The 27,625-nt window shown below is 34.5% G+C and overlaps 1 protein-coding gene across 1 annotated transcript in view; it reads left to right on the forward strand.

The window, feature by feature from the left end:
- The first annotated feature begins 18,514 nt into the window (after positions 1 to 18,514).
- Positions 18,515 to 27,625, forward strand: part of LOC100243324 (uncharacterized) — a 46,000-nt gene continuing 36,889 nt past the window's right edge. The window contains exons 1-6 of the mRNA XM_019223304.2: positions 18,515 to 19,706; positions 21,328 to 21,433; positions 21,508 to 21,612; positions 21,691 to 21,819; positions 21,924 to 22,006; positions 27,440 to 27,536. Coding sequence (XP_019078849.1) covers positions 18,583 to 19,706; positions 21,328 to 21,433; positions 21,508 to 21,612; positions 21,691 to 21,819; positions 21,924 to 22,006; positions 27,440 to 27,536 — 1,644 coding nt within the window. The 5' untranslated portion in view covers positions 18,515 to 18,582. The remainder of the gene's footprint in view (positions 19,707 to 21,327; positions 21,434 to 21,507; positions 21,613 to 21,690; positions 21,820 to 21,923; positions 22,007 to 27,439; positions 27,537 to 27,625) is intronic.

A 27,625-nucleotide genomic window follows, 5' to 3' on the forward strand; every position in this document is an offset into this window, starting at 1 on the left:
GGCTGAGAAGACTTCTGGTAGGCTGCTTTATACTGTGTAGACACATGCTTGCTGCTTTTGTAACAGAAACTGCAAAGCTTGTATAATATTCTTGATGGAAGACAAAAGCCTGATGATTACTTAGATCTTCTTATTGGAGGAAGGATTCCTTCACAGTCATCACCATTGTCTGGAAAGTAGCTTGTTGAATCATCAGACTCTGCATAAGAATTTTCTTGGGAGAAACTTGAGCTTCCTTCTTCAAGGATTTTCTGGAAATCTTGAGGGGTCTTAGCTGCTGCGAGCATGGCTTGTAACTGTTGCTTTTTAAGGAGAAACTGAGACATATCATCACTGGCTGAGACTTGTGTGGGATTCTGGAGGAAATACTGCTTAACTGTATCAATAGATGCATCATTTTTTAAGGCATCCCACTATTTAGTTTTAAAGGTTCTTCCAAGATATGGAAAGGCTGTTGATTCATCTGTAATGATAATATAGTCCCACTGGACTATCCAAGCAAGACCAAATTTGCTGAAGAAGAATAGTAAAGGGGGAAAAGCTGAAAGTTCTCTAGGGATATCAAAAGAACTTCTGAATAACTCAAAGCCATCCAGGATGGGGTTGGGAAGAATTTTAATAGTCGGACCATAATAATTCCACCAACTGTAGAACCAAAATGGGAAAGAGGAAAACTGATTTTTAGATGGAAAATAGAACATCCATGAATGATGGAAGTCCCTATTCTGGATCAGAAAAGCATTAAACCATGCTCTCTGATAATCCCAATAATTAAAAAACCTTGGCTTTGATGGTTCAGAAAATTCCCTTGAAAGATTAGGATTTCCTCCCCATTGCTTGACAGTAAGAATCTTATAGATATGGCAGGTAGAGAATGTCAAACCTATATTGCTGAATTTGTCTGCATGATGCTTAATTTTAACAGAACCAGTTTCTGTAAGGACTGCTTCATAAAACTCTCTTGTTCTTAAAATATCACTAGAGGGATAATGAAAATTTTCTTGAAAAGCTTTTGCAGCAATTTCTCTGGGGTTTTCAGAGAAAAATTCTCTTTCCATAACCAAAAGAGGTTGATTTAAATCATTTTGCCAATATCTTGATTTTTTTGAAAGAGGTGTGGGGTTGGCAGCCACCACAATTTGCTTGTTTGAAAAAGAGGAGCTTGATGCTAATTCCTTTTGAGAGGGATTAGCCTTAATGACTTGCTTGAAGGTCTGGGACCCTGAAATGGCTGGATACTGGGTGGCGTTGACTGGATTAGCTGGATCAAAATGATCATAGTACAAGGTCATCATCTTGTTAGGCACAGGTTTAGAAGAATGAAGCCTTGCTTCTTCTTCTTCAACTTGTTGGCTCCATAGCATTTTATGGGGAGAAGGAGCTTGACTGGGTTGGGTTTTCTGGCTAGGAGCTTGGGTATTCTTTTTAGGGGCCATGGTCTCGTGAACCCTGCAAATTCCATGAGTTGAGATATTAAGAATGGAACTTTCTCCTTTAATAAACTTAGTTTGAAAATTAGGGTTTAAAATAATCCAATCAGTTAAATTATGCTTAAAAGCTATATACTTAATTGTTTTCTCATATGTGAAAACAACTTTTAAAATTCCTTGATTCAAAATATCAGTTTGAAATTTTGAAATGCATAAAGGAATGCTTAAAATATCATTTATAATGAGATTATGAATGAAATGGGTACCTAGTCTCTCAGGTGGCTCATTAATCTTAACAAGATTAATTTCTTGATCACAAGGAGTGATGATTTCAATAGGATTAGCAAATTCAAAAAGAATTTCCTTATCAAAAAGCTTTGTTCTTATACCTTGGTTATCTACCCACAAGGGATAAATAGAGCTTAAGAAGGGTATTCCTAGAAGGGTTTTTTCCTTAAGATCCTTAACAAGGATAAAGGTTTGCTTAATACTGATGTCATGGTTACGGATATGAACATCTGTTAATTTATACTTAATGGCAAGTCTTTTGCCATTGGCTCCAAATAGATACTGACTAGTCTCTTCACATAAAGGAATGGGTACAAGACCTTCTTGAAGGCAATTTTCAGCTGCTCCTGAATCAATCAAAGCAATAATGTCAAGGACAAATTTATCTTTGACTACTATAGTAAGGGAGACTTCCCACATCTGGAAGATAACCCTACTCACAATATTCAAAAAAGTATCTGTCTCGTTATCATTAACATGAGAAGATTCTGGAATATCCATATGGTTTTCTTGGTTGCCAATTCTATTGATTTGATCTTGGAGATCAGAGAGACCTAAACTTATGAATTGTCTTAACTCCTTAATCTCATTTTTATACTGCTTAACTTCTTCATGAAGTTCCTTAATGCTGACTTCCTTGGGAGACTGTTGGTCAAACTTGTTTAAGATATCATTAAGGTTATAAGGATTAACAATCTTCTTGGCTTCAACCTTAACAACAGATTTCTTAAAAACTTCATAAAGATTTTGCTTAGTCTTTTCATCTTCAACTTTTCTTAAAGTGTCTAGGATAAATTCCTGATCTTGGCTTATGACATTTATAGTTTTAGGACGACAATTACAATTACCCTTAATACATTCTGCTTGGTCACTAGAAGATTGGCTAGAAACTTCACCACTACTGTCTAGTTGATTAATGTCATCTTCATTATCTGAATCAGTCCTTGATTCAGAATCTGAGTTTAACATTACCTTACAAAGCATATTTTTTAGGTCATCTGAAACACTTAAGTTATTAATTTTTTGCTTAACTCTACAATCTTTCTTATAATGGCCAACTTTGCCACATTTAAAACAGGTAATTGGCTTGACATCTAAAGGGGTTTCTACCTTTTTCTGGGTATCTTTGTTGACCCTTCTTTGGAAGTGTCTTGACTGCTTAGTATTATTCATCCTATAATTGTCATGGGTACCTCTCTTACTGTGGTAAAACTTATCTTTGCTAGGCTTCCTGCTTGGTTTTTGCTTAGAGGGAGGCATAGTTTCCTTTTGGCTGAAACCAAACTGGCTACAGAATGATCCAAATTCATTCTTGTAGATTTTTTGTTCATTCTTCATTTGTTGCTTAAGCTTGAAGTCATTGCACAACTTAATCCCTTCAGCTGTGACAATGCTTATAATCTCACCATAGGTTAGCTTATCATAAGGGATTTGACCATTATACTATTCCCTTATCTTAATCCTAATTCTCTCAGAGAAAAGCTTGGGTAATCTTGAGATGAATTTTTCTTTCCAAAAAGACTGGTTACAATCTGATCTTAGCATGACTTTGGTTAGGAAGACTTCCTTATACCACCTAAAATCATGAAGCTTGGGACACTTAAGGTTGGTTAAGAGATCTGCAGTTTTATCTTTAATTTTTGCAGGATCTCCAATGAAGTGCTTGGATATTGAGTAGATTAGAGTAGCCACTGCATCCTCTATATCTTGGCCATCTTCGTCCTTAACAACTTCACTATTCTCATTAATCCTATAGGCTTTTAGGATACTATTTCTATCATCAAAAGTGAGATAATTATCCCACCAACCCTTAAGCTGACCTGTAAACCCAGCAACAATGGTCTGAGCTACAGCATGATCTGGCAGTCTATTGTTTAATTTATAGGCTGTACTAACCATGGTCATTTCTTGAAGCTTAGTGAGTATGTTATACTCGGTCATACCATCTATGTTCCATTCATAGATAGTACCACTGGTGTATGAGGCTTGAGTATACTGATTTCTTTCCTCAAATTGCATGTCAGGAAAAGTAGGCCTAGGATAGTAATTCCTAGTCTTAAAGGTTTCCAAGTTGTTAATAATTTGATTATGGGGTTCCTCAAACATCTTAATTAGTTCATCAGTTTCTTCTTCTGAACTAATATCACCTTTAACCATATTGATTCTCTTATCAGGCTGAACAATCAAAGGGGCAACAAGATTATCCTTAATCTTCTGATTAATCCTATCAACAAAAGCCTGGTTGATTTGGGGATTTTCCTCGAATTCCTTAGAAAATTCAAAGGACTTAGTTTTATCAGTGCTCTTAGTGTTGTTAATACGCTTACAAGGATAATCTGGATATTCCTCTTGTTTGAAGAGTTCAAACCAAATCCAAAACTTAATATTTTTCTTTTCTTGTCTTAAGTAAGCATAGAATTCTTCTTGGTAAATGGTTCTAATGACCTTAGGGACAGTGCTAAAGAACCAATCATTTCTTTTCTTATTGACTTCAGAATAGAAGTCCTTTCTTAAGAGATCCTTGTTGATCTCAAAGTCCTCATCACTTAGGCTTATTGTGTTAATCATCTGGGAATAGGTAGGAGACATAACAGGGGACTCATCTTGTTGGGATTCCTGAGTAGACTCATTTTCCTTAGAGTAAAATGGTCTAGCCACATTGGTGTAACTTCTGACACCTGTTAGCTTAACGTTCTTAGGATTTCCTGAGCTGGATCCTTCTTCTTCTCTAGTGGTTCTAACTGGGATGGAAGAGCTTGAAGCTCTAGAGGGTTCATAAACAGAAACTCTAGGGCTGCTTGAATGTCTGAAAGATTTGGAAAAAACGAGTTCTCCTCCTCCATCTGGATATTGAACAATTTGTTCAATACTTTCAGAACGTTGTGCAATGGCTAGAACAGCATTAGCAAAATACCAATTTTCAGGAAAATCAACATCTTTCCACAAGATCTTCTTGGGGATGATGAAATCTGACTTATCTAGCATATCTGAGTGAAAGTAAGTGGTTTCACCCTTAGGACTGGTGCAAAGAGCCCCAGATCCAACGCTTGTGTTCATACTCTTATAGGCAAACCTGGTTATGATAGAAACAGGACCGTTTCCTGGTTTGATCTTAAAGCCATGAGTCTTAATATGCAGGACAATGGAATCTAAGATGTCTGCATCTCTTATTCTAACTGTGAAGTTAGGATAGCACTGGAAATATACTGGGCCATCATTCAGTCCAGCTTGGACTACGCCTATAATAGAATCTCGATATTCGAGATGCCTATTATCCCTTAAACACATGACAATAGCGGTGTTTAAACCTAATCTTGTCAAAGGCTTAGCTGCTACTTGAATCATACCAAAGTGTATGAAATTATAGCCATCTTTCTTATGCTCTTCAACGGATCTGTAATCTAGAAGTCTTATGACTTGGTCGTCTTGTTCTAAACTGACTGTCATTTCAGAGGTCTTAATGGTATAATCTGTGAAGAACTTAAAGGTTCCTTTCTTATAAATTTCTTGATTAGACACCTTGGGTAACTTCCAATCATCTAAATCATTTTGGATCTTAGGATAATTGATCTCTTCACTGTTTACAACAGTATCTTGAGAATCACTGGATCTCCTAAACATGGTTCTGAAAATTGAACTCATTTTAGGGTTTTTGATCTAGAGCCTAATAGCAGATTGACAAACCTTATGAGACGTCACCCCAACCCTCTTACAGCCTAACAAACGCCTATCCATGGCTAACAACGGCTCAACCGGCAGGGCTCGCGCTCCTAGGCACACTGCTACCTATCCTAGGATAGGCCAAGAACACCCAAAACAAGACCCAACTTCCCTCCCACATGGCTCTAATACCATAGACACCCAGGACAAGGTCATATGCAATGAAAACAGGAATTATGCCATGATGGATGGTTTTTAATTAAGTTTTATTTTCATTTCATTTTATGTTCTTATACCTCCTACATGGATGGTTTTAATTAAGCTTTATTTTTAAGTTTTGAATCATGGAATAATTCCTGTTTTCATTGCATATGACCTTGTCTTGGGTGTCTATGGTATCAGAGCCATGTGGGAGGGAAGTTGGGTCTTGTTTTGGGTGTTCTTGGCCTATCCTAGGATAGGTAGCAGTGTGCCTCGGAGCGCGAGCCCTGCCGGTTGAGCCGTTGTTAGTCGTGGATAGGCATTTGTTAGGCTGTAAGAGGGTTGGGGTGACGTCTCATAAGGTTTGTCAATCTGCTATTAGGCTCTAGATCAAAAACCCTAAAATGAGTTCAATTTTCAGAACCATGTCTAGGAGATCCAGTGATTCTCAAGATACTGTTGTAAATAGTGAAGAGATCAATTATCCTAAGATCCAAAATGATTTAGACGATTGGAAGTTACCCAAGGTGTCTAATCAAGAAATTTACAAGAAATGAACCTTTAAGTTCTTCACAGATTATACCATTAAGACCTCTGAAATGACAGTCAGTTTAGAACAAGACGACCAAGTCATAAGACTTCTAGATAACAGATCCGTTGAAAAGCATAAGAAAGATGACTATAATTTCATACACTTTGGTATGATTCAAGTAGCATCTAAGCCTTTGACAAGATTAGGTTTAAACACCGCTATTGTCATGTGTTTAAGGGATAATAGGCATCTCGAATATCGAGATTCTATTATAGGCGCAGTCCAAGCTGGACTGAATGATGGCCCAGTATATTTCCAGTGCTATCCTAACTTCACAGTTAGAATAAGAGATGCAGACATCTTAGATTCCGTTGTCCTGCATATCAAGACTCATGACTTTAAGATCAAACCAGGAAACAGTCCTGTTTCTATCATAACCAGGTTTGCCTATAAGAGTATGAACACAAGCGTTGGATCTGGGGCTCTTTGCACTAGTCCTAAGGGTGAAACCACTTACTTTCACTCAGATATGCTAGATAAGTCAGATTTCATCATCCCCAAGAAGATCTTGTGGAAAGATGTTGATTTTCCTGAAAATTGGTATTTTGCTAATGCTGTTCCAGCCATTGCACAGCGTTCTGAAAGTATTGAACAAATTGTTCAATATCCTGATGGAGGAGGAGAACTCATTTTTTCCAAATCTTTCAGACATTCAGGCAGCCCTAGAGTTTCTATTTATGAACCCTCTAGAGCTTCAAGCTCTTCCATCCCAGTTAGAACCACTAGGGAAGAAGAAGGATCCAGCTCAAGAAATCCTAAGAACATTAAGCTAACAGGTGTCAGAAGTTACACCAATGTGGCTAGACCATTTTACAGTGAAGAAAATAAGTCTACTCAGGAATCCCAACAGGATGAGTCCCCTGTTATGTCTCCTACCTATTCCCAGATGATTAACACAATAAGCCTAAGTGATGAGGACTTTGAGATCAACAAGGATCTCTTAAGAAAGGACTTTTATTCTGAAGTCAATAAGCAAAGAAATCATTGGTTCTTTAGCACTGTCCCTAAGGTCGTTAGAACCATTTGCCAAGAAAAATTCTATGCCTACTTAAGACAAGAAAAGAAAAATATTAAGTTTTGGATTTGGTTTGAACTCTTCAAACAAGAGGAATATCCAAATTATCCTTGTAAGCGTATTAACAACACCTCTACAAAAGCTAAGATATGGAAAACCAGTGACAATATTGTTATTGAATCCATTCATCCTCCTGAAGCTAAGATAGAAAAGAATATTAATGGAACCATAGTCACAGCTTCACCTTTTAAGACTAAGCCAGATGATAAAGGAACTGCTAGTGCAACCGATATTAGAAGGATTATGGAACAGATCAATTATACTAATATGTTTCTCATAACCCTTGGAAATCAAGTCAATAGAGTTGAGGAGATTATTGAAACTCAGGATCACCTTAAGAAGCCTTTTGTTAAGAATGATAATAAGCCTTTGTTTAAGCCTTTTGAATTATCTAAGAAATTCCAGGAAAATCCTCAAATTGATCAAGCTTTCATTGATAGAATAAGCCAAAAGGTTAAAGACAATCTTGTTATCCCTGAAACACCTCAAACTTTTATCCATGAAACACCTTTACCTTCCCATAGGAGAATCCTTTTGGTTAAAAGGGATATTAGTCCAAAAGCAAAGGATAATGGACTAATTAGGTTAACCAGAGAACCTTCTATCCAAAACCCTTTTAAGGATCATAGTGATAAACAAGAGATTATCCTTAATACCCTGACTATTAAAGATCTTCAAGAAGAAATAGGGCAGTATAGAAAGGATATTAAAAACCTAAGACAACCTACAAACTCAGAATTCCCTATCCCTCTTGATTATATCAACAGGGTAGGTTTTTACCATAGTAGTCCTAAAAAGGAAGACTTTGAAGAAGTTCTTGAATCTTCACAAGACAATAATGATAAGATAAATACATACTTAAATACTATTAGTAAAGTTATCTTCCAAAGATGGGAAGTCTCCCTTACTATAGTAATTAAGAATAAATTTATCTTTGATATTATTGCTTTAATTGATTCAGGTGCAACTTTGAATTGTCTACAAGAAGGTCTTGTACCTACCCAATTTTATGAGAAAACCAGGCAAGCCCTTTTTGGTGCTAATGGTAAAAAGCTTATTATCAAGTACAAGCTATCGAATGCCCATATTTGTAACCAAGGCATTTGCATTAAGCAAACCTTCATTCTTGTTAAAGATCTCAAGGAGAAAGCTCTCCTTGGAGTCCCTTTCTTAAGCTCCATCTTCCCCATGTGGATAGATGATCAAGGTATAAGAACTAAGCTTTTAGATAAGGAAATTCTGTTTGAATTTGCCAATCCACCTGAAGAAAGAAGTATAAACACCATAAAAGATCAGGTGATTAAGGCTAAGCAAAATCATATTAATCTCTTAAAGCAAGAGATTGCTTTGGTTAGAATAGAAGATCAATTGAAGGTTAAGAAAACTCAAGATACCATAGAAAATTTTAAGAATAAAATTATTAGGGAAGTATGTTCTAACATTCCTAATGCTTTTTGGCACAGGAAGCAGCATGAGGTAGAATTACCTTATGAGCCTGATTTTAGTGAGAAAAATATTCCCACTAAAGCAAGACCAATCCAAATGAACAAGGATTTGTTAAGCTATTGTGAAAAAGAAATCCAGGATCTCATAAATAAGAAGTTGATAAGGAAGTCTAAATCCCCTTGGAGTTGTTCAGCCTTTTATGTTCAGAAACAAGCTGAACTTGAAAGAGGAACACCTAGACTAGTCATCAACTATAAGCCCCTCAATGATGTTTTAAGATGGATCAGGTATCCTATCCCAAATAAAAAAGACCTCCTTCAAAGATTAGGGAAGTCCAAAGTTTTCTCTAAGTTTGACATGAAATCAGGATTTTGGCAAATCCAGATTGCGGAAAAAGATAGGTACAAAACAGCCTTTGTGGTCCCATTTGGTCATTATGAGTGGAATGTAATGCCCTTTGGCCTTAAGAATGCACCTTCTGAGTTTCAAAACATAATGAATGAAATCTTTAACCAGTTTTCTGATTTCATTATTGTTTACATTGATGATGTTTTGATTTACTCAGATTCTGTTGAGCAGCATTGGAAACATCTCAATAGGTTTATTGAAACTGTTAAGAACAATGGTTTAAGCTTGTCAGCCACTAAGATTAACCTCTTTCAAACTAAGGTAAGATTCCTAGGTCATCATATTCACTAAGGAACTTTCACCCCCATTCAAAGATCAATAGAGTTTGCTGATAAGTTCCCTGATGAGATTAAGGATAAGAAACAATTGCAACGTTTCTTAGGAAGCCTTAATTATGTGTCAGATTTCATACAAGATTTAAGCCAATTATGTGCCCCTTTAAGACAAAGACTTAAGAAAAATCCAGTCCCTTGGAATGAGGATCATACCAAGATTGTTAAAATAGTAAAATCTAGAGTCAAAACCTTACCATGTCTCGCCTTAGCTGATCATAAAGCCTTTAAGATTGTTGAGACTGATGCTTCTGACATAGGTTTTGGTGGAATTCTTAAGCAAAGAAGTAATAATCAAGAATTGTTGGTTAGATTCACTTCTGGAACTTGGAACCATGCCCAACTCAACTACAGCACTATCAAAAAGGAAATTTTAAGCATCGTTTTATGCATTTCAAAATTTCAAGACGATCTTTTGAATCAGGAATTTTTATTAAGAGTAGATTGCAAATCTGCAAAATCAATTTTACAAAAGGATGTTAAAAATATAGCTTCTAAACATATTTTTGCTAGATGGCAAGCTATTTTAAGCAATTTTGATTTTCAATTTGAGTATATTAAAGGAGAAAATAACTCAATCCCTGATTTCCTAACTCGTGAATTTTTGCAGGATTCACAAGACCATGGCCCTCAAGAAAGACAAACAACCTTTTAGGTCCATTAAACCTACAGATTCTAAGAATTCCCATTCAGCTCTTTCTGAGAAATTCATGCCACTTTATTATGACCATTTTGAAGTAGCAGGTTCTTCCAGCCATTTCAATCATCACATTCCTTCAGCATCCCCTAGTAGGGATATAGATTCAAGCTCAGAATCTCTACCTTTTGTGGAAGATTCCTTCCCCACAAATCCATCTTTTAACAATACTAACACTTTATCTGATTATATCAATTGCATTTTTGAATGGCAGGGAAGGTATGAGATTCTTGAAAGAAAACTTGAATTAGTTGACTTTCATAAGCTCATGTTAAAAGCTCAAGCCTCATTTTCCCCACTGGAAAATGGTGAGAATAAGCATTCTACCCCACTGGTGAATGATAAATTGAGTGAGGAAGAGTTGGGTTATCGTATGCTACGAATGTATCATCGTAAGACAGAGAATCTATACTCTCTTAAGCCAGATCTACGTCTCCTAAATTTGGAAAAGGCTAAATCCTCAGCAGAAGAAAGACAAATCTTCATCTCTTCATACCTCCAGGATCTTCATCTTTATCTTTCTACCAATATTGGTCTTAAGGTCCCAGGATTAAGCTTGGTTACTGATAAGGAAGTTGATGATTCAAAAATTTGCAGAATGATTGAAGAACCTTTCCAGTACCAACAAGGCATCAAGAAAATGATTTGCAACTGCAACAGAAATTTCACAATCAGTCGTGTTTGCTTGGACTTACAATACTATTCGCCAATCAGCATCAAAATTCAAGGGTGAAGATTTATTATTAACTCCAAAAAAGCTTCTGGACCATGGTTTGGTTCATCAAATCATCTGTTCTGATCCCAACCAAGTTTCCCAGTTTGGAAGAAAAATTGCTCTTGGTCTAACCCAAGGTTTTAAAATGAACAAGAAATTTGCGGACGCCATCATCATCAGCAAAGCTCCTGAGTGGGTTTCTAGTGGCAAGCTTATTCCAGCTCAGCACATTGTTTCTCTTCACTATCAGAATAGGAGACCTACTCGTCTATCTTACCCTCTGCTATTTTCTGATATTTGTGTTGAACCCATTATTAAGCAAATCAAACACTGGAGAGCCAGAACTATTTGCAGGGATTTTGAGGCTTTTCCAGGAAATATGGGACATCTTATTGCTGCAGATTCCTGTCATCAAATTTTCTGTGGCAAAAAGTTAGACCCTCTTCCAGCCATGACTATTACTGAAGATATCAAGCTTCTTGATGAACATCGTAAGGATTACTCTTGATGGCCTGTCAACAATAATATTTTCTAGCCAAGCAGTTTTCAGCAACAAAAGCAACCTGTCATCTGTCCTCTCATATATATATATATATATATATATATATATATATATATATATATATATATATATATATCTTTCTGCTTATGTAGTAACTTTTAACCTATGGCTCCCAAAACAATTGGTCTTGTAGCAAACCTTGGATCTCTTTGTTTCTTATCCCAAGATTAGGTTAGGAACATGAAAATCGTTCCTAGGCTTTTAGATCTTAAGCAATGAAAGCAAAGCATGTTTTTTTTTTCTTAAACATAAACAGATATATTAATTATTATAGAAAACACCACCTTAAATTTGGACATTCCCAAATCTATTCCTTTTAACGTAGAACTAAATTGAATCCTATAAGAGTCTCGTAAACCCAAAATCTTCTACTGTGATGACTCTACCTTGATCTTGGAACTCAAACGGTTGGGGGGAGGGGGAAGAGGGGATTTGGAGGGTGGAGGCTATGGCTTTCTCTTCTCTCTGGATAGTGGAAGATGACTAACTAGAAATCGTAACCCCTAAGTGGTATTTTTAGGATTCCCTAACTAGGCTTGAGGCACTTAATCTAGCCCAAAATGGATCATAATTGATTAATTAGCCCAATAGGGCTGAATCAATTAGTCCAATTCAAAGACTTTGTTCACTAACCCTGTGCAACCTTTTGTAATTTCCAAAACACCCTTATACACAAAGGTAAACTAAAAGTCAATCCAACCTTCATATATTGTGCCAACAAGGTATATGAGCTTGAGCGAGGACCATTGAGACCCATAAAACAGTATTGGCTCCTCGTAATCCAATTCAAAAGTTGATTTAACATCCCACTACAAAGAATCAATTGCACTTCAATGCCTTATGTAAATAAATACGAGACACTAAGTGCTTAGTTTCATGACCTACTACCCATTCTATGAGCTCTAGTAGGGACCACTAGGACCCATGGGAGTACTAGTTTCCTTAGAATCTAAATCTGAAGTTGATTCCACATCCCATTTCACAAAATCAACTACACTCCAATATCTCTATATATGTAAATAACAAGGAGACGAAGTTCGGGTTCGTGACCTACTATTCATTACATGTAGACTCCTCATGAATTTATGTTCATTATCTAACAAAGTAGTGTTATTACCTATTAAGATTACCTCTTCAATCCTTGAGTTATAAATTCTCTTTATGTGATCAATAGACATACTCTAAATCCAAGAAGGATATGTCAAATTTCCACTAAAGGAAATGCTATGGTCATGGTCTTCTAAATCACATGTCTTTTGGATCATCCAAAGGGACACACTATCTTGGCCCCATGAGATATCATGGTATCTCTATTGAGAATGTCTATTGCTACTAGCCTCTATCAATAGTAACCCAATTCATAAGGATATGTGACCACCTTAAGGTCTCACCCATAGGTCAAAGCCTCTTGTTGACTTTGGCACAAAATTAATATCCTTTCAAGGTTGAGAGTCCATGTAGTATAGTAACTTGTTGAATCATGACAATTGATAAGATTACATCATGATTCATTGTAGGTCCTATCCAGTGTACATCATATATACTAGTGAACTCACCATGGGAAAACTATCTCAATGACCAAGACAAGTCATCCCTCCAATTAGGAGGTAGTGCATAACATTCTTAGATGAATTGCCCAAATTCATGAACCAATTATGGACTACTCATCACTCTACAAGGAACTCATAACTTGGATCTTCTATACAACTCTAATTACTCCCATATTATGTAAAATACAACTAATGTGGGTGTGTATGCTCACATAACTAATGTATATCGAATAAAAGGAAACTAAGACACATGAAATAAATAAAGTTATAAATGAATTTCAATCTGCTACATCATATCATGCTTTCTAGGGCTTAATCCCTATAATCAAAACTTGATAGCCTTATGTATCATGATTCATTGGAGGTTCTATCTAATATATAACCATACACACTAATACCCTCACCATGGGAAACCTGTCCTGATTACCAAGACCAACCATCCCTCTAATTAGGAGGTAGCGCAATACAATCTCTAATGGGCTTCCTAAGCCTATGATCGGTTGTGAACAAGTCATCTACTTATAAAGAACCCATGACTTAGATCTTCCATACAACTCCTTATGAATTATAATGCATGGAAACATGATAAGTAAAACAGAATTAGAACTTCATTAATAAATAATAAAATCCAAAAATTTATTACATCATGTTATACTTTTAAGGGCTCTATCCTAATAGGTCTAAGGCACTAAGTAAGGAAGCACACTTGGGAAAATAAAAAATGGTTTTTAATACATTGTTTGATGCAATTCAAAACTCAAGTAGACTTAAAATGAAAGCACTATGGCTATGGGGACTAAACTTGATGAAGAAAATAAAAAGGGAGACAACCAAAAGAGAAGAAAAGAAAAACAAGAAAATCAATGAAAAAATTGTTAGGATAAAGCCTTTAAAAGCATGACATGATGTAATAAACATATGACTTTTTATTATTTATTTAATAAAGTTACAGTTCACTTTTATCCATCCTATTTCCATGCATTATATCTTGTAAACACCTTAGTTTGTCTCTTTTGCATAGTTCGTGACTTAGGTGCATTAGGAGTTGCATAAAAGATCCAAGTCACAAGTTCCTGGCAAATAAATGACTTGTTCACAATCGGTTCATGGGTCTAAGCAAGCTATTAAAGGCTATAGTGCACCACTTCCTTAGTAGAGAGATAACTGGTCTTGGCTATTGAGATGGGTTTCCCCTGGTAAGTGCACTAGTGTGTATGGTTACACATTGGACAGGACCTACGGTGAGTCATAGCTTAGGGTTGTCAAGTAGTCATGACTTCACCAAGCTACTTCATTATGTTGTCTCTTAACGTTGAGAGAATATTGAGTTTATGTCAAAGTTAGCAATGGCTTTAAGTTATAGGTGAAATCATAAGCTAATCATATATTCCCTATAGATTAGGTTACTATTGATGGAAGTTGGTAGCAATAGGTATTCTCAATAGACATATCATGATATCTCATGAGATTGAGATTGAGTATCCTCTTGGATGATTCTAAGGAGGCGTGTTCATGTAAACTATGGTCATAGTAGTTCTTTAAGTGGAACTTGACATTAGGTGTTATAGAGCTAAGACATGTCATTTGAACGCACAATAGAAGGATTTATAACTTAAAGATAGTTGAAGTAATCTTGAAAGGCTGATAGTTGTCATGTTATTAGACCGCAAACACCAGTTCATGGGGAGATTAAACACAATGGGTAGAAGACCACAAAGCTGAGCACATAGTTTCTTGTTGTTATTTACATAGGATGTTGGAGTTTAGTTGATTCTTTATAGTGAGAAGTTATCAATTTTATAATTGGATTCTGAGGGAGCCAATACTTCTATAGGTACTTTTAGTGCTCGCTTTGAGTTCATATACCTTGTTGGCATGGGTTATGAGGGTCGAATTAGCTCTAGGTTCACTTTTATGCATAAGAGTGTTTTGGGAATTACACAAGGTTGCACAAGAGTAAGTGAACAAGGTTTCTAGATTAGGCCAATTAATTCATTAATAGGACCTTTTGGGTTAATTAATCTATTAAGACCATTTTTGGGCTAGATTAAGTTACCCAAGCCCTAAGTGGGCTCAAGTCACTTAAGCCTATTAGGGTGCCCTATAAATACCTCCTTAGGGGTTAGTGTTTCCATAGCTTTTTGTAGAGAGTTGTCTTCCACCTTAAGAGAGAAAAAGTCATGGCCTCCACCCTCTTTTCCATTTCCATCGAGAGTGTTTCAAGATCAAGGTTTGAGTTATCGAGTGAAAGAAACCTAGATAAAGTGTCATTAGAGAAGCTTAAATGGGTAATTCATGAGTTTTCTCCACCCATTCCCAATGAATATTCAACATAGGAATAAAGGGATGCTCATAAGAAGTTGTAAAGAGCTTATAAAGAGGCCATGTGCATTATACTTGGGTCATTGGACAATGTATTGCAATAGCAACACATGTCTCTAACTTGCTATTACTTATGAGATTCTGTTTAGTTTGCAAGAGATGTTTGATGACAAGAACAAGTAATCTAGAGAAGCTACCCTTAAGACTATTATGAACACCAAGATGATACAAGGAACTCTCATTAGAGATCATATGATGCATATGATAGAACTATTTAATAAGATTAACATCCTCAAAGCTTAAATGGATGGTGCGACCAAGGTTGACATGATCTTAGAGACATTGCAAGATCCCTTTAAGCATTTCAAGTTCAACTATTCTATGAATAAGATGTTGATGAACTTGCTAGAGTTTATGAGAACTCCAAAAGGTTGAGGTGATTCTTAAATATCAAAGGAGTGTTTATATGGTACTAGTAAAGGCTTCTTCAAGATTTTCTAACAAAAAAAATGGAAACACCAAATAGGAAAATCCAAGACTAGGAAAGGAAAGGAGAGGGAAAATTCTTCCTTTACGATAAGAAGGGTCATTGGAAAAAGGAATGCCTTGACTACCTGAAGTAAAAGGAAAGTACATTCCATTTACTTTTAGTTGAATCTTGCTTAGTGGTGGATTCCACCAATGCATGATGGATAGATTTTGAGGCTAGTGACCATATTTGTAATTCTTTATGGGGATTTCAAGTAAGGAGGAGATTGAAAGAAGGGGACATGAACCTAACTCTAGCTTTTAATGCGAGGATAGTTGTCTAGGTCGTGGGATATGTTACCCTAGTATAAGATAATAAATGTCATCTAGAACTCAAGGATTGTCTCTATGTACATGAGTCTCAAAAGAATCTTATTTCAGTTTCTAGTCTAAATAAATGCAATTATTTAGTTTATTTTAATAAAGAGGTTCTTTTAGAAGGAATAATTCATTTATTTGCTTAATCCCATTGGTTGACAATCTATATTGTATCACTCCATCTCATTTATTTGTGTAAATTTTGAACAGTGTTAGACTCCTACAAGTAGGTGCATCCTAATCAAGTAAAAATGTGTACAATACCTTTCTATTTAATAGATTTTATTACAATTATAAGACCCATATAGAGTTTTTGGAAAACCCTATAGGTAATTTTTCAACATAAATCTAGTGTTCTTGTTTGTAATAGAATTTCTTTATTCATTCCTTAAATGACTGGAATATTTTAACTCTAATTGAAATTAAACAAAAAAAAAGGGGGGGGGGGGGGGGGGGGGGGGATAGGTTGTTTGGACTAACTATTCACCATCTCTTCCCCTCTAAGTTGTTTGGACTAACTATTCTCCAACTCTTCCCCCAGACATCATCCCTCTAGGTAGTTATTAAGATTAGGAGAGAACTTACAACATGACAATCAAGAGTGGTACTTCACTTTATGATAGCGATTTCTCTCCTAACATACCTCTATAGTTATTTTATGACAATGTTAGTGTTCTCTCTCTGCATGCCAGTTAATTCAATTTTAATTTTAGGCTTAGTCTAAGCACAATGAATTTTTATTATTTTCTTTAGGAAAAAGTAACACGAGGCAACCTTATCACAGTTACATCTCTTGCACACAACTTACTGACATCCTTGGTTAGCCATATCTCAAGAGTATTTTGAAGAATTCTATTTGAGGTTAGGAGTCCAATGTTTTCCTTTCTAGCTTAAAGGGTTTGGTTAGTGTTAAAGCAACAATTGAAGAAACCAAGGTAATATTCTGCCTTGCAAAAGCAGAAATAGATCAAAGTTAGATAAAAAAAGTGGAAATATATTTTCATAGGCTATGACTCAAGTTACAAAACTTATAAGTTGTATAATTGATAAAGAAAAGTATGACATTAAAGTATCAACGAGAAGGTTGGGGTTTAACAAACACTAGGTTCCATTCTTTTGGGTATGGACAACATTCTACATGGATTACATCTAATTGTCAAAGAATCCAATGTCTCATGATCAAAGCAAGTACATCGATACAAGATATCATTTTATTAAAGCATTATTAAAAAAAAAAAAAAAAAAAGGCAATGCAATTGAAGTTTTAAAAGTCTCATGATCAAATTGTTTATACTAGTTGAATATTTGAAAACACTAAATAAACTAGTTGGAACAAATCAAATTTAAGGGGGCATATTAGAAAGTGAATTTGAGTTATTGGAAGTTCCCAACAATTATATTTGATTTATTTTTAAAAATTCTGTCAGATTATTCGTAATTTGATTGGTAAATTTTAATTTTCATAGTTAAGTAATTGAGTTTTGAAAAGTTCTTATATTTATGTTTAGGAATTTCTATTATATTAGGCGTGAGTATCTATAAATATGAGGTTGTATGATAGTTGAATTAAAGTGTTTGAAGACACATTTAATTTCTCTTAATATTTCTCCCTAGTTTGTATGTGTTTAGCCCTCATAGTCCAACAATCTAAAATAGTGTGAATGTTCGTCTTCTATCTCCATTCTTTAATGCCCTACATTATATCATGTATGTATATTTATGATGCATTTTAAGTTTTTCTTTCCTTCAATAAAAATAACAAAGTCTTTCTCCCTAAGAAATAGGTATATATTTCACAAGCATAAACCCTTTTTTGTTTATTTGTTATCCTTTCAATTCTTTTCTTGATACTTCCTCCAAACACACAAATTCCTCTTTCCGTGATGCTTCTCTTGTTTCTTCAAACATAAAAATTCCTTTCTTGAGATACAAATTTCAAATAATCCATCATATATGGTTAAAAAATATTGTTGTTAAAAATATATGTGAGATGACTATAATCATGTCAACAAAGCTCACAACCATGATATAACCTACAACCAATTCAAACATGCACATAGATAGAGAGCCTTTTGCTTGTTAGGAATTCAAGTAGAACCTTTTCTTTGATTATATATTTTTAATTTTATGGTTGTTACTGTTTACGAGTTATGCAGTCAGGAGAAGAAATTAAAGACCTTTAAATTCATTGAGAAGCATGGCATGGCGTCCATTACAAGGCTTTGGACAAAGTATGTATTCACATATAGCTCTCTTTGCTTTGGCTTTATGCTTTGTTCCTTTTCTTTTCTTTTCTTTTCCTTACTTAATTCCCCTCTTTTGATGCTTTTCCATTTCCTTGGATCACAAGAAATCCTTTGATTTGCAGAACAAAATCCTAATAATATGTAGGTGTGGATTATGAGATCAGTTGAAACAAAATCCCTAACAACAAAACCCTTATTGCGTAAATATCAGAATGTCTGCAGATGCTCTAGAGTTCCTGAAGAACAAATTCCTGGATGATTTGCGAGAAGCAGAAGACGAACACCTGCCTCATGAGATCCCTTTCCATTCTTCTTTTCAAGAAATTCGAAAACTTCTGCAAAACAGGAAGATAACACGTTCACAAGACTGTATGAAGGATTGTCTTAACCAACTAAACTTCACATTGGCCAACTGCATAATCTCCTTGGAGAACCGCAAAATGCAAAGAAAGAAAGATTCGTGGCTTGACCCCTACCTTCTGCCAGCCCTCCAGTTTAATTCTGAAACAAGAGGGAAGTTGCTTGCCATCAAGAAAAAACTTCTCAGTACAAGTGACGAATCCCAAGCCAAGAGTTCCCTTCCTGCCCCAAGTCCATGGTCTTGCTCCTCATCCTTATCAATTGATCAAATTCCACGAGAAATTGATAAACAAGGCGAGGAGATAGAGCATTTTCTTGTGGACGCAAGTGACCGTGATAAAGGAATAACTAGGAAAATTGGAATCGTGGGGCCTGGGGGTTCGGGTAAGACCTTGGTAGCGAGGAAGATTTTTGCTATCCATGTGAATGATTATAGAATTTGGATCGACTTACCATTGAAAATGCGGGAAGGAGAGAAAGATTATAAGAACATTCTTGAAGCTATGTTGAAGCCGAACTCTGATGAGCAGCATAGAGGTATGAATTACAAAAATTACAGTGAAGAGAAACTACTGGAGGAAGTCTGCAAAGTATTGAGGAGTAGAAAGTATTTGATAGTGTTTGATGGAATTTATGATATAAACCTGGAATGGTACTCCAGGTTAGAGAAGAGATTAGGGTGGGATAATGAATCAAAACAAGACAGAAACGGCATCATCATCATCACCACCAGACTCCCCGGTGTGGCTGAGAGGATGGTAGGCTCCCAAAATTTATATCACATGCAGCCCATTTCCAATGAGGCTAATTGGAAGCTGCTTGCGTCTGTTCCTGTTGATGGTAAGGGCATTCATCTTCCTGAACAGAACGGATTTCTGCTGAGGATGAAGAATGAAATTGAGGAAAAGTGTGATGGTCTCCCATTAGCTGGAATGACATTGGCAAACGTCATGGCTCAGTACATCATTGGAGAAGAGTAAGTATCTATACCTATATGTTAATATTTGGTTTTTGTTCATTTTGGTAACTTCATAATTCTTTAATTTCACATGCATATCCCCTGAGATACAGTGTAGATACCTATAAATTTATTTCATTTATATTTTAGAGAATTTTTTTAAAAAAAAATTGTGTGTTTAATATTTTTTTAAAATAAATTTTATGTATGAAATATATGTATCTATAGGGATGCTAACTAATAAAATTTGAAACCGATGATGACTAGTATATTTACACTCATCCCAATGGATATGAATGAAATAAACCCTTCAATTTTATATAAAATATCAATCCCTTAGTAAAAATTGCCCTTTAGTTGTTTTTATGATCTATGAGTTGCTTTACAAAATAAGGTGTACATATAAATATTTTTCATGCATAATTAAATGTTTGTTATTCTTACAGAGTAGAAATAAATTTTTATTGGAGAAATTTGAACAACCATCTTATTTTGGGAATAAACTAAATTTTAAATTGAAAATCTACAATCTTTTAGATTATGAATTTGACTAGTTGAATTGATGGTTTATAAATAGTTTGGACAACATCTATCAAAACTAATTGATTTTAGCACTTGATAAATGTTGACTAGCCTTGAAGATTGACTATTAGTTGAATAAGGATATCATTGTTAAATAGATGAAAAAAATGACTAAAATACCCTTCAAGATTTGCATTGTCCATTTGAGCTATCTTAAATAACTTTTTAAATGTTTGTGTATTAAAATTTTAATTAATTTTTATTAAACTTTCTAAATAATGTACTCTAATTATCTTCAAATTTCTAGAATTAAATTTATTAAAAATTCCTAAAATGCTCTCAATCCTAATTAAGATTTTATACATAAATTAATTTTTCTAAATATATTAATCATAATTAACCTCAAAATATCACCAATTAGAATAATTTTATATTTCAAGTAGTAAAAATAAAAATTACTTCCTAATTAATCTTGAATAATTTTTATTAAATGATTAAATTTAATTAACTTCAAATTTTACTAATTAAAATCATTAAATCTTACTGTTTATGATTTGTTTTTTTAGTTTTCCTTGATTTTCTTTGCGTAATTCCAAAAACAAACAAATTTTCAAATCAAACCCTATATTAAAAAGAAAAAAAAATGAATTCCCTATCTAATGTTGTCATATTTTACCTGATCTTATGTCATCTATCACTTCATTAATTGTAATTATATTTCATCAAATTTATTAATCTTACGTTATCACTAATTAAAATTACTAGATAATATTAAATAGTAATATTTTTTACTACTAGTTTTAATTAATATTCCTATTCAAGCTTGAAACCAAGAAAAATTTTACTTTCTTTCATCATTTCCATTTTCAATATTTTGTTTTTTTTCAAATTCTACTCATGAACATGGGCTAATATTTTTTTTCAAGTTCCATTTATTAATTAAATCATTCTCAATTTTGGTTTTCATAGAGGGCAACTCACCTCAAGTTAGGAAAAACTATATTGCATCTCAAGTGTTATGTATGTTGGTTTGAGACATTTGTGTTGTACAACCTTGCGGAATATTAGAATAAAAACCTTGCGGAATATTTTAAGACTAGTGTTGGTTACACTGCAGGTTTAACTTTGAAAAACTTGTATTGTTGATGATCAATCCCAAAGACAGCCCAAAGCTGGGGGAGGATTTGATTACATCACGTCGTAGTATCTTTCAACAATTTCTGGTAATCTTTCAAACCATCCTCAACATTCATTTTTGGAACAGTTTGCTGACATTATGTTTACTTTCGATCTTAAGGTCTGTGATATTTCAGAAATTGCTTCCCATCAAACATTCGATGACTTTTATCAAGTTGTTAGCACTCCAAGATTAAACTTCTTACAGACGCCAGAAAGAATACTAGTAGGTTGGGTTATGAATAAGAAAGGTTTCAGGTTGATATCCGGTTGGTTTTTACTTAATTCATATGTCTCTCACCAGGTCTTTGGTGGGGATGCTACTGCTAATCGGGTCCTTGGAGCACTCTCTGACAGAGAAGGCCTTCCCCATCCACTAGTTGCCATGGTGCCTTTGGGAAATGAAGTCAACATTTCAGTTTCGCTTGGATGGGTAAAACAATAATTATTTCTTGATAAGTTTATATCTTGACCATATTTATATTATGTCTGAAAATATTGGCTTTGACTCTGAGTTAACTTCTTCTTAACCTAAAGGGAAAGCGAGTTACGGAGACAGATTATAAGCCAGAGATTTTGTTGCGCAAGTTGCAGACTGCTGATGAGATATTAATAGACAGGTAATTGAGATTGAATGTCACTAAGAGAATGTGCATTTTTCATGTTATTAACATTGTTTCCTTGGAATATATACAAGTTGAATGTTCTTAATATGATCAATTAGTAAATTGTTGCACATATTTGCTTTCAGACAAAGCCAATTTTTTCATGCCATGAGTTACTTCAATGCCCAACCAACATCTAAGCAATATAGGAGAAGAAAAATGACAATACTTAATGGTGTATTCTTCACAAAAGCTGAGGGACCAGAGTGGCTCCTAGAAAAATCACTAAGCTTATCAATGTAGGAGAAGAAAAAGATCGTAGTACCTAAGTGAGCCAATGTAGGAGTCTGTGTGTAACTAAATATACAATTGGATTCATTCAATTTTACAGTAGTAATTTGGATAGCTGATATTATCTCAAGTTTGATTCCTAGCAATGGGACAACCATTAGAAGTCTTTTAAATAAATGATATATTGCGTTGGCTGTAGTTTCAGCCTGAAAACAAAGGATGGATGCTGAAAGAAAATGGAAGAGTAACACCCGGAAACAGAGGAGTAAGAAACAGTCCACCAAAAAACAGAGGACCCTCACTTTGTATTTCTCTGTTCTGTTGTTTTGTTGTATAGCGGCAGTTTACAAAACCAGATGCAAAGAGATTTAACTTGAGTGTATCTCTCCATGTGGAAGCACAACAACCACTCAAAACATAAAAACAAAAAACTAATTTTTACATGATACAACTCAAACACAGCATAGGCACATCATGTTAAATTCTTCCCCCTAATGTGATGTTCCCCTACACCCCAAAGCTTTCGGAAGTGAACAAGCTTCTCCAAAGGCAATGCTTTAGTGATGTTCCTCTACACCCAAAAGCTTTTGGAAGTGAACAAGCTTCGCCAAAGGCAATGCTTTAGTGAAGATATCAGTTAGCCGCTCCTTTGATTTACAATACATCAATTGAATCTAACCATTTGAAATTGCTTCTTTAATAAAATGGTACTTCACTGCAATATGCCTAGTCCTACTATGAAAAACATAGTTTTTTGCAATGACTATAGCAGATTTGTTGTCACAAAGTAGATCTGTTGCTTCATTTTGTTTCTCCTTGTTGTCTTCTAAAATTCTACTCAACCATATGACTTGAGAAGTTGCCAATGAAGCTGAAATGTACTCTGCTTTAGCAAAGGATTGAGTCATAGAACCTTGATTTTTTTAAACCCAAGATATTATATCCGAACCAAGGGAGAATGCATAGCTTGATGCGCTTTTCATGTCATCAACACAGCCACCCCAGTCACTATCACAATGGCCAATTGGCTTCACTTCAATATTCTTGAAATATTTTATTTCAAGCTTTAACGTGACCTGCAAGTATCTCATGACTTTTTTTGCTGCTCCAAGATGTAGATGACTAGGAGAGTGCATGAATCTAGAAAGCAAGCTTGCTACAAACATGATGTCTGGTCTTGTTACAATGAGATACAGGATATTTCCAACAAGACTTCTAAAGTGAGTTTTATCAACCATCTTTCCTCCATCTTCGTTTGCAACTTTTCATTCACAACTAAAGGAGTAGATATATAGGATTGCAACTAGCCATGCCAAAATTTCTAAGGATATGTTCAACATACCTTTTTTAGCAAACAAACACTCCATCTTCTTCTTGATAGACTTTAATTCCTAAAAAATAACGAAATTCCATATTTTTTCATCATTTATTTTCTCAATTTTTCAACCATCTTCTCATCATTTCTAGTAAAAATCAAATCATCAATACAGAGAAACAATAAGGATTTCAGAATTACCTTTGCTCTTCACATAGAGTGTAGGCTCCCTTTTGCTTCTAATGAAGCCATTTTCAATGAAGTAGTTGTCAATTTGAGTGTGACGGGCATGGGGAGCTTGTTTCAAACCATATAAGGCTTTCTTCAACTTGTAAGCTTTGTTTTCTTCACCATCAACAACAAAGCCTTGAGGTTGTTCAACATAGATCTCTTTTTCCAACTTTCCATTCAAAAATACAGATTTTATGTCAAATTGGTAACAACCAACCTTTTTAATGGAAATCAACATTCGGCTATTGTGAGTAGCCTTTTGAAACCAACCTAGCTTTAAGCCTTTAAACTCTACCATCAAAATGGTATTTCACCCCTAAAAATCCGCTTCACCCCAATGATTTCTTTGTCTTTGGCATTTCAACCAATTGCCATGTTTGCTTTTTATCAATGACATCAATTTCATTTTCCATTGCTTTCTTCCAATCTTCATCTTTTATTGCCTCTTCAAAACTTTGAGGTTCAACAATGCAAAACCTGCATCTCTCATAATAAACTCCTCATTTTTCTTGGAGTTGAGGATGGTGAAGATAAGCATGAGTTGGAGACTCAGTTGAAGGAGATAATGGAACCAATCTTGGGGAGTCTTAAGGCAATGAAGTTGAGGTGCTACCATTTTCATTTTCAACAAGTGTTTTTGTTTGAAGTTCATCAATAAGAATTGTTTTTTTCTAAATTTTACCTTCTTACCAATTCCAAGCAGCTTTTTCATCAAAAATAACATCTTTGCTTATGATCAACTTGTTGGTTTTCAAATTATACAGCCTATAACCCTTTGATTATGAACTATAACCCATGAAGATGCACTTTTCACTTGCTTCATCTAGCTTACTCCTCCTTTCCTTTGATACTTGTGAACAACATAAGCACCCAAACACTCTGAAGTGTGTTATAAATGGCTTTTTTCTACCCCATGCTTCAATCGAAGTTTTGTTCAATAAGGCTTTTGTTGGGCATCTATTCAAAAGATACACTACAATGTTTGATTCGTCCTTTCAACTACTCCGTTTTGTTGAGGAGTATATGCAATAGTAAGTTGTCTCTCAACCCTTTCATCTTCATAAAAAATTACCACATTGGCTTGAAGTATATTACATTCCTCTATCACTTCTCAGTGTCTTTATGTAGCAACCACTTTGCTTTTCAAAGAAACTCTTGAATTTTTTAAAGATAAAGAACACTTCTGATTTTTGCTTCATGAAGAACACCCAAGTCATTCTTGTGAAATCATCAATAAAGAATACAAATTACTTGTTGTTGCCTTGAGAAGGTGTAGACATAGGCCCATATATATTAGTGTGAATTAACTTCAATACCTTCTTTTCTCTCCAAGCAACTCCCTTTAGTAATGGTTGTCTATGATTCTTTCCAAGAGCATAACCTTCACATACTTCATTCTTTTCTTCAATGGTATTAGGAAATCCTTATACCATCTTCCTTTGACAGAGCATCTTCAAGCTTTTGAAGTTCAAGTGCCCAAATCTTCTATGCCACAACCAAGCTTCTTCAAAATCTTCCACTCTCAAAGCCACGTTTTCAACATATTTGAAGACAACTGGAAAGCTTCTATTTTTCTCCATCTTTATTTTCTTCACTAACTTTCTTCTTTGTTCCTTATCATAAATGGTGCACTCATTTCTTCAAAGTGAAGTTTGTACCCATGCTCTACTCGTTGTCCCACACTCAATAAATTTTGCTCCAAGGCTAGCACAAGAACTTCTCTGATGTAATTAGTTCCCACTTTAGTTTGGATGCCAACTGTGTCTTTTCTTTTGACATTCACTAAATCACCATTGCCCATTTTGACTTGTGAGTTGATGGTTATATCTATGTCAAGGAAAATATTTTTGTTGTTAGTCATGTGGTTTGTGCAACCACTATTAAGGAACCACACTTTATTCTTTTGCTCTACAACACTTTGACAAGCATAAAACATGTTTTCATCAGCTCTTTTTTCTCAGCACGGCTTGCTTGTTGATTGTTCTTAAATCTAAAATCTTTTTTAACATGCCTATATCTTTTACAATTGAAGAATTAAGGCTTCCCTTTGAATTAACAATCTTTCTCAATATGATTGTTTTTTTTATTTATTTATAAATATTACACTTTGGGAGTGATAAGCCTTCTTTGTTAGTGAACTTTCTTGCATGCTCTACCTTTTCTATCTCTTCTTCTTACTCTTCCCCGTTTAGTTCTACCACCTCTAGATGAATCGCTTTTATTTTCATTGCTTGTATATTTTCTTTCAACATTTCTGGAGTTAATGCTTAATTTAGATTGGAATGCACTTTCAACTAATTTTTCAAAAGGCCTCAACAATCTCTATTCATAAGCTTTTAAAGACCCAATTAGCTCTTGTACACTGAGTAGTGAGGGATCTTTTGTTTCTTCAACCACAACCACCATTGGGTCATATTTATTAGGTAGTTTGATAAAAAGTTTCTCAACAATTCTTCTGTCACTAATTTCTTCGCCATATGACTTCATCTAATTCACTAACTCTATAAACCTGGAAGAGAACTCATTTAGAGTTTCATTCTCCTTCATTTTCATATTTTCTAGCTCTTTTCTTAAAGCTTGAAGCTTTACTAACCGAGTTCTTCCATCTTCTTATAACTCTTGTTGAAGAATGTCCTATTCTTCTTTAGCTTTTGAAAGTCTCATAATTCTTATGAAGATGCTTTTACCAACACCTTGTTGAATAAATAAGGGAGCTTTTACATCCATTTATTTCAACTCTTTCAACTAATCTTTTTCAATTGGAGTTAGTACAGTCACATTTTTAGGTTCATCAAAACCATTTTCAACCAAATCCTAAACATCTTGAGACATCAATAATTAATGTTTTCATTTTTATGCACCAAAAACCATAATTTTCTCTTTCAAATAATGGAATAAATTATTTTGATATATTACTTCAAACTTTTTTCATTTATTTAATTCTTCTATATAAAGATTAAATAATTTAAAAATATAGAAATTTCTTAATAATTTTAATTATAGTTGACTTTCTTTCCTAGCAAAACCAAACATGAGAAAATCATTTTCTTTAGCATTTTTTTCTTTTCCTAGGATTTTCTAGTAGCCAAACATAGCTAAATTGTGTTGAAAATATCAATAAACTGCAATACTATTCTTGCAAAAAAACTTATATGAAATGCAAAGGAAGCTCTCTCTAACACACACACTCACAAGTTGTATGCAGATTTATAGGCATAAAGCAATAGTGTTCAGAATTCTTAAAATATGTAGAAAATATCAAGAAACTGCAACATTTTCTTTCTAAATGCCTATGAAATGAAAATTTTCTCTCTCCTATTTGTGCACTACACACAACAAGCAGATTTATAGAAACACGAAAAAAATTTAGTAATAATTTTGAGAATTCTTAAAGCTATTCAACTTGGTTGTAAATGATATGCTTATATCATATGTCCCATATTCTTTATTCAAACATGCATGTCCCTTGTTTTCATATGAGCTATTGGTGATTATGTTTTCCCATAACTCAGTTACAAAAAATTATGTTTAGAAAGTTATCATCATTAACAACTTCATTTCATGTTATTAATTAGTAACTATGTTGCTAATGTAGTTGGGTCTATTCACAGTTGGAAAGTTGTAATGAGGATTGCAATTCCAGATGGACTTAAGCTACCAAATACTGTTCATATTAAACAACTTTCTGAAAAAGAGATTCTGTTCAAGGTAATATTTTTCATATTGAATTTCTTTTTAATTTTATAAATAAATTGATGCTTTGTAGATCAAGAACAATTTTGTGCACAAAAAAAATA

Source organism: Vitis vinifera, chromosome 12, assembly GCF_030704535.1.
Source record: "Vitis vinifera cultivar Pinot Noir 40024 chromosome 12, ASM3070453v1".
In the NCBI taxonomy this organism is placed as follows: Eukaryota; Viridiplantae; Streptophyta; class Magnoliopsida; order Vitales; family Vitaceae; genus Vitis; species Vitis vinifera.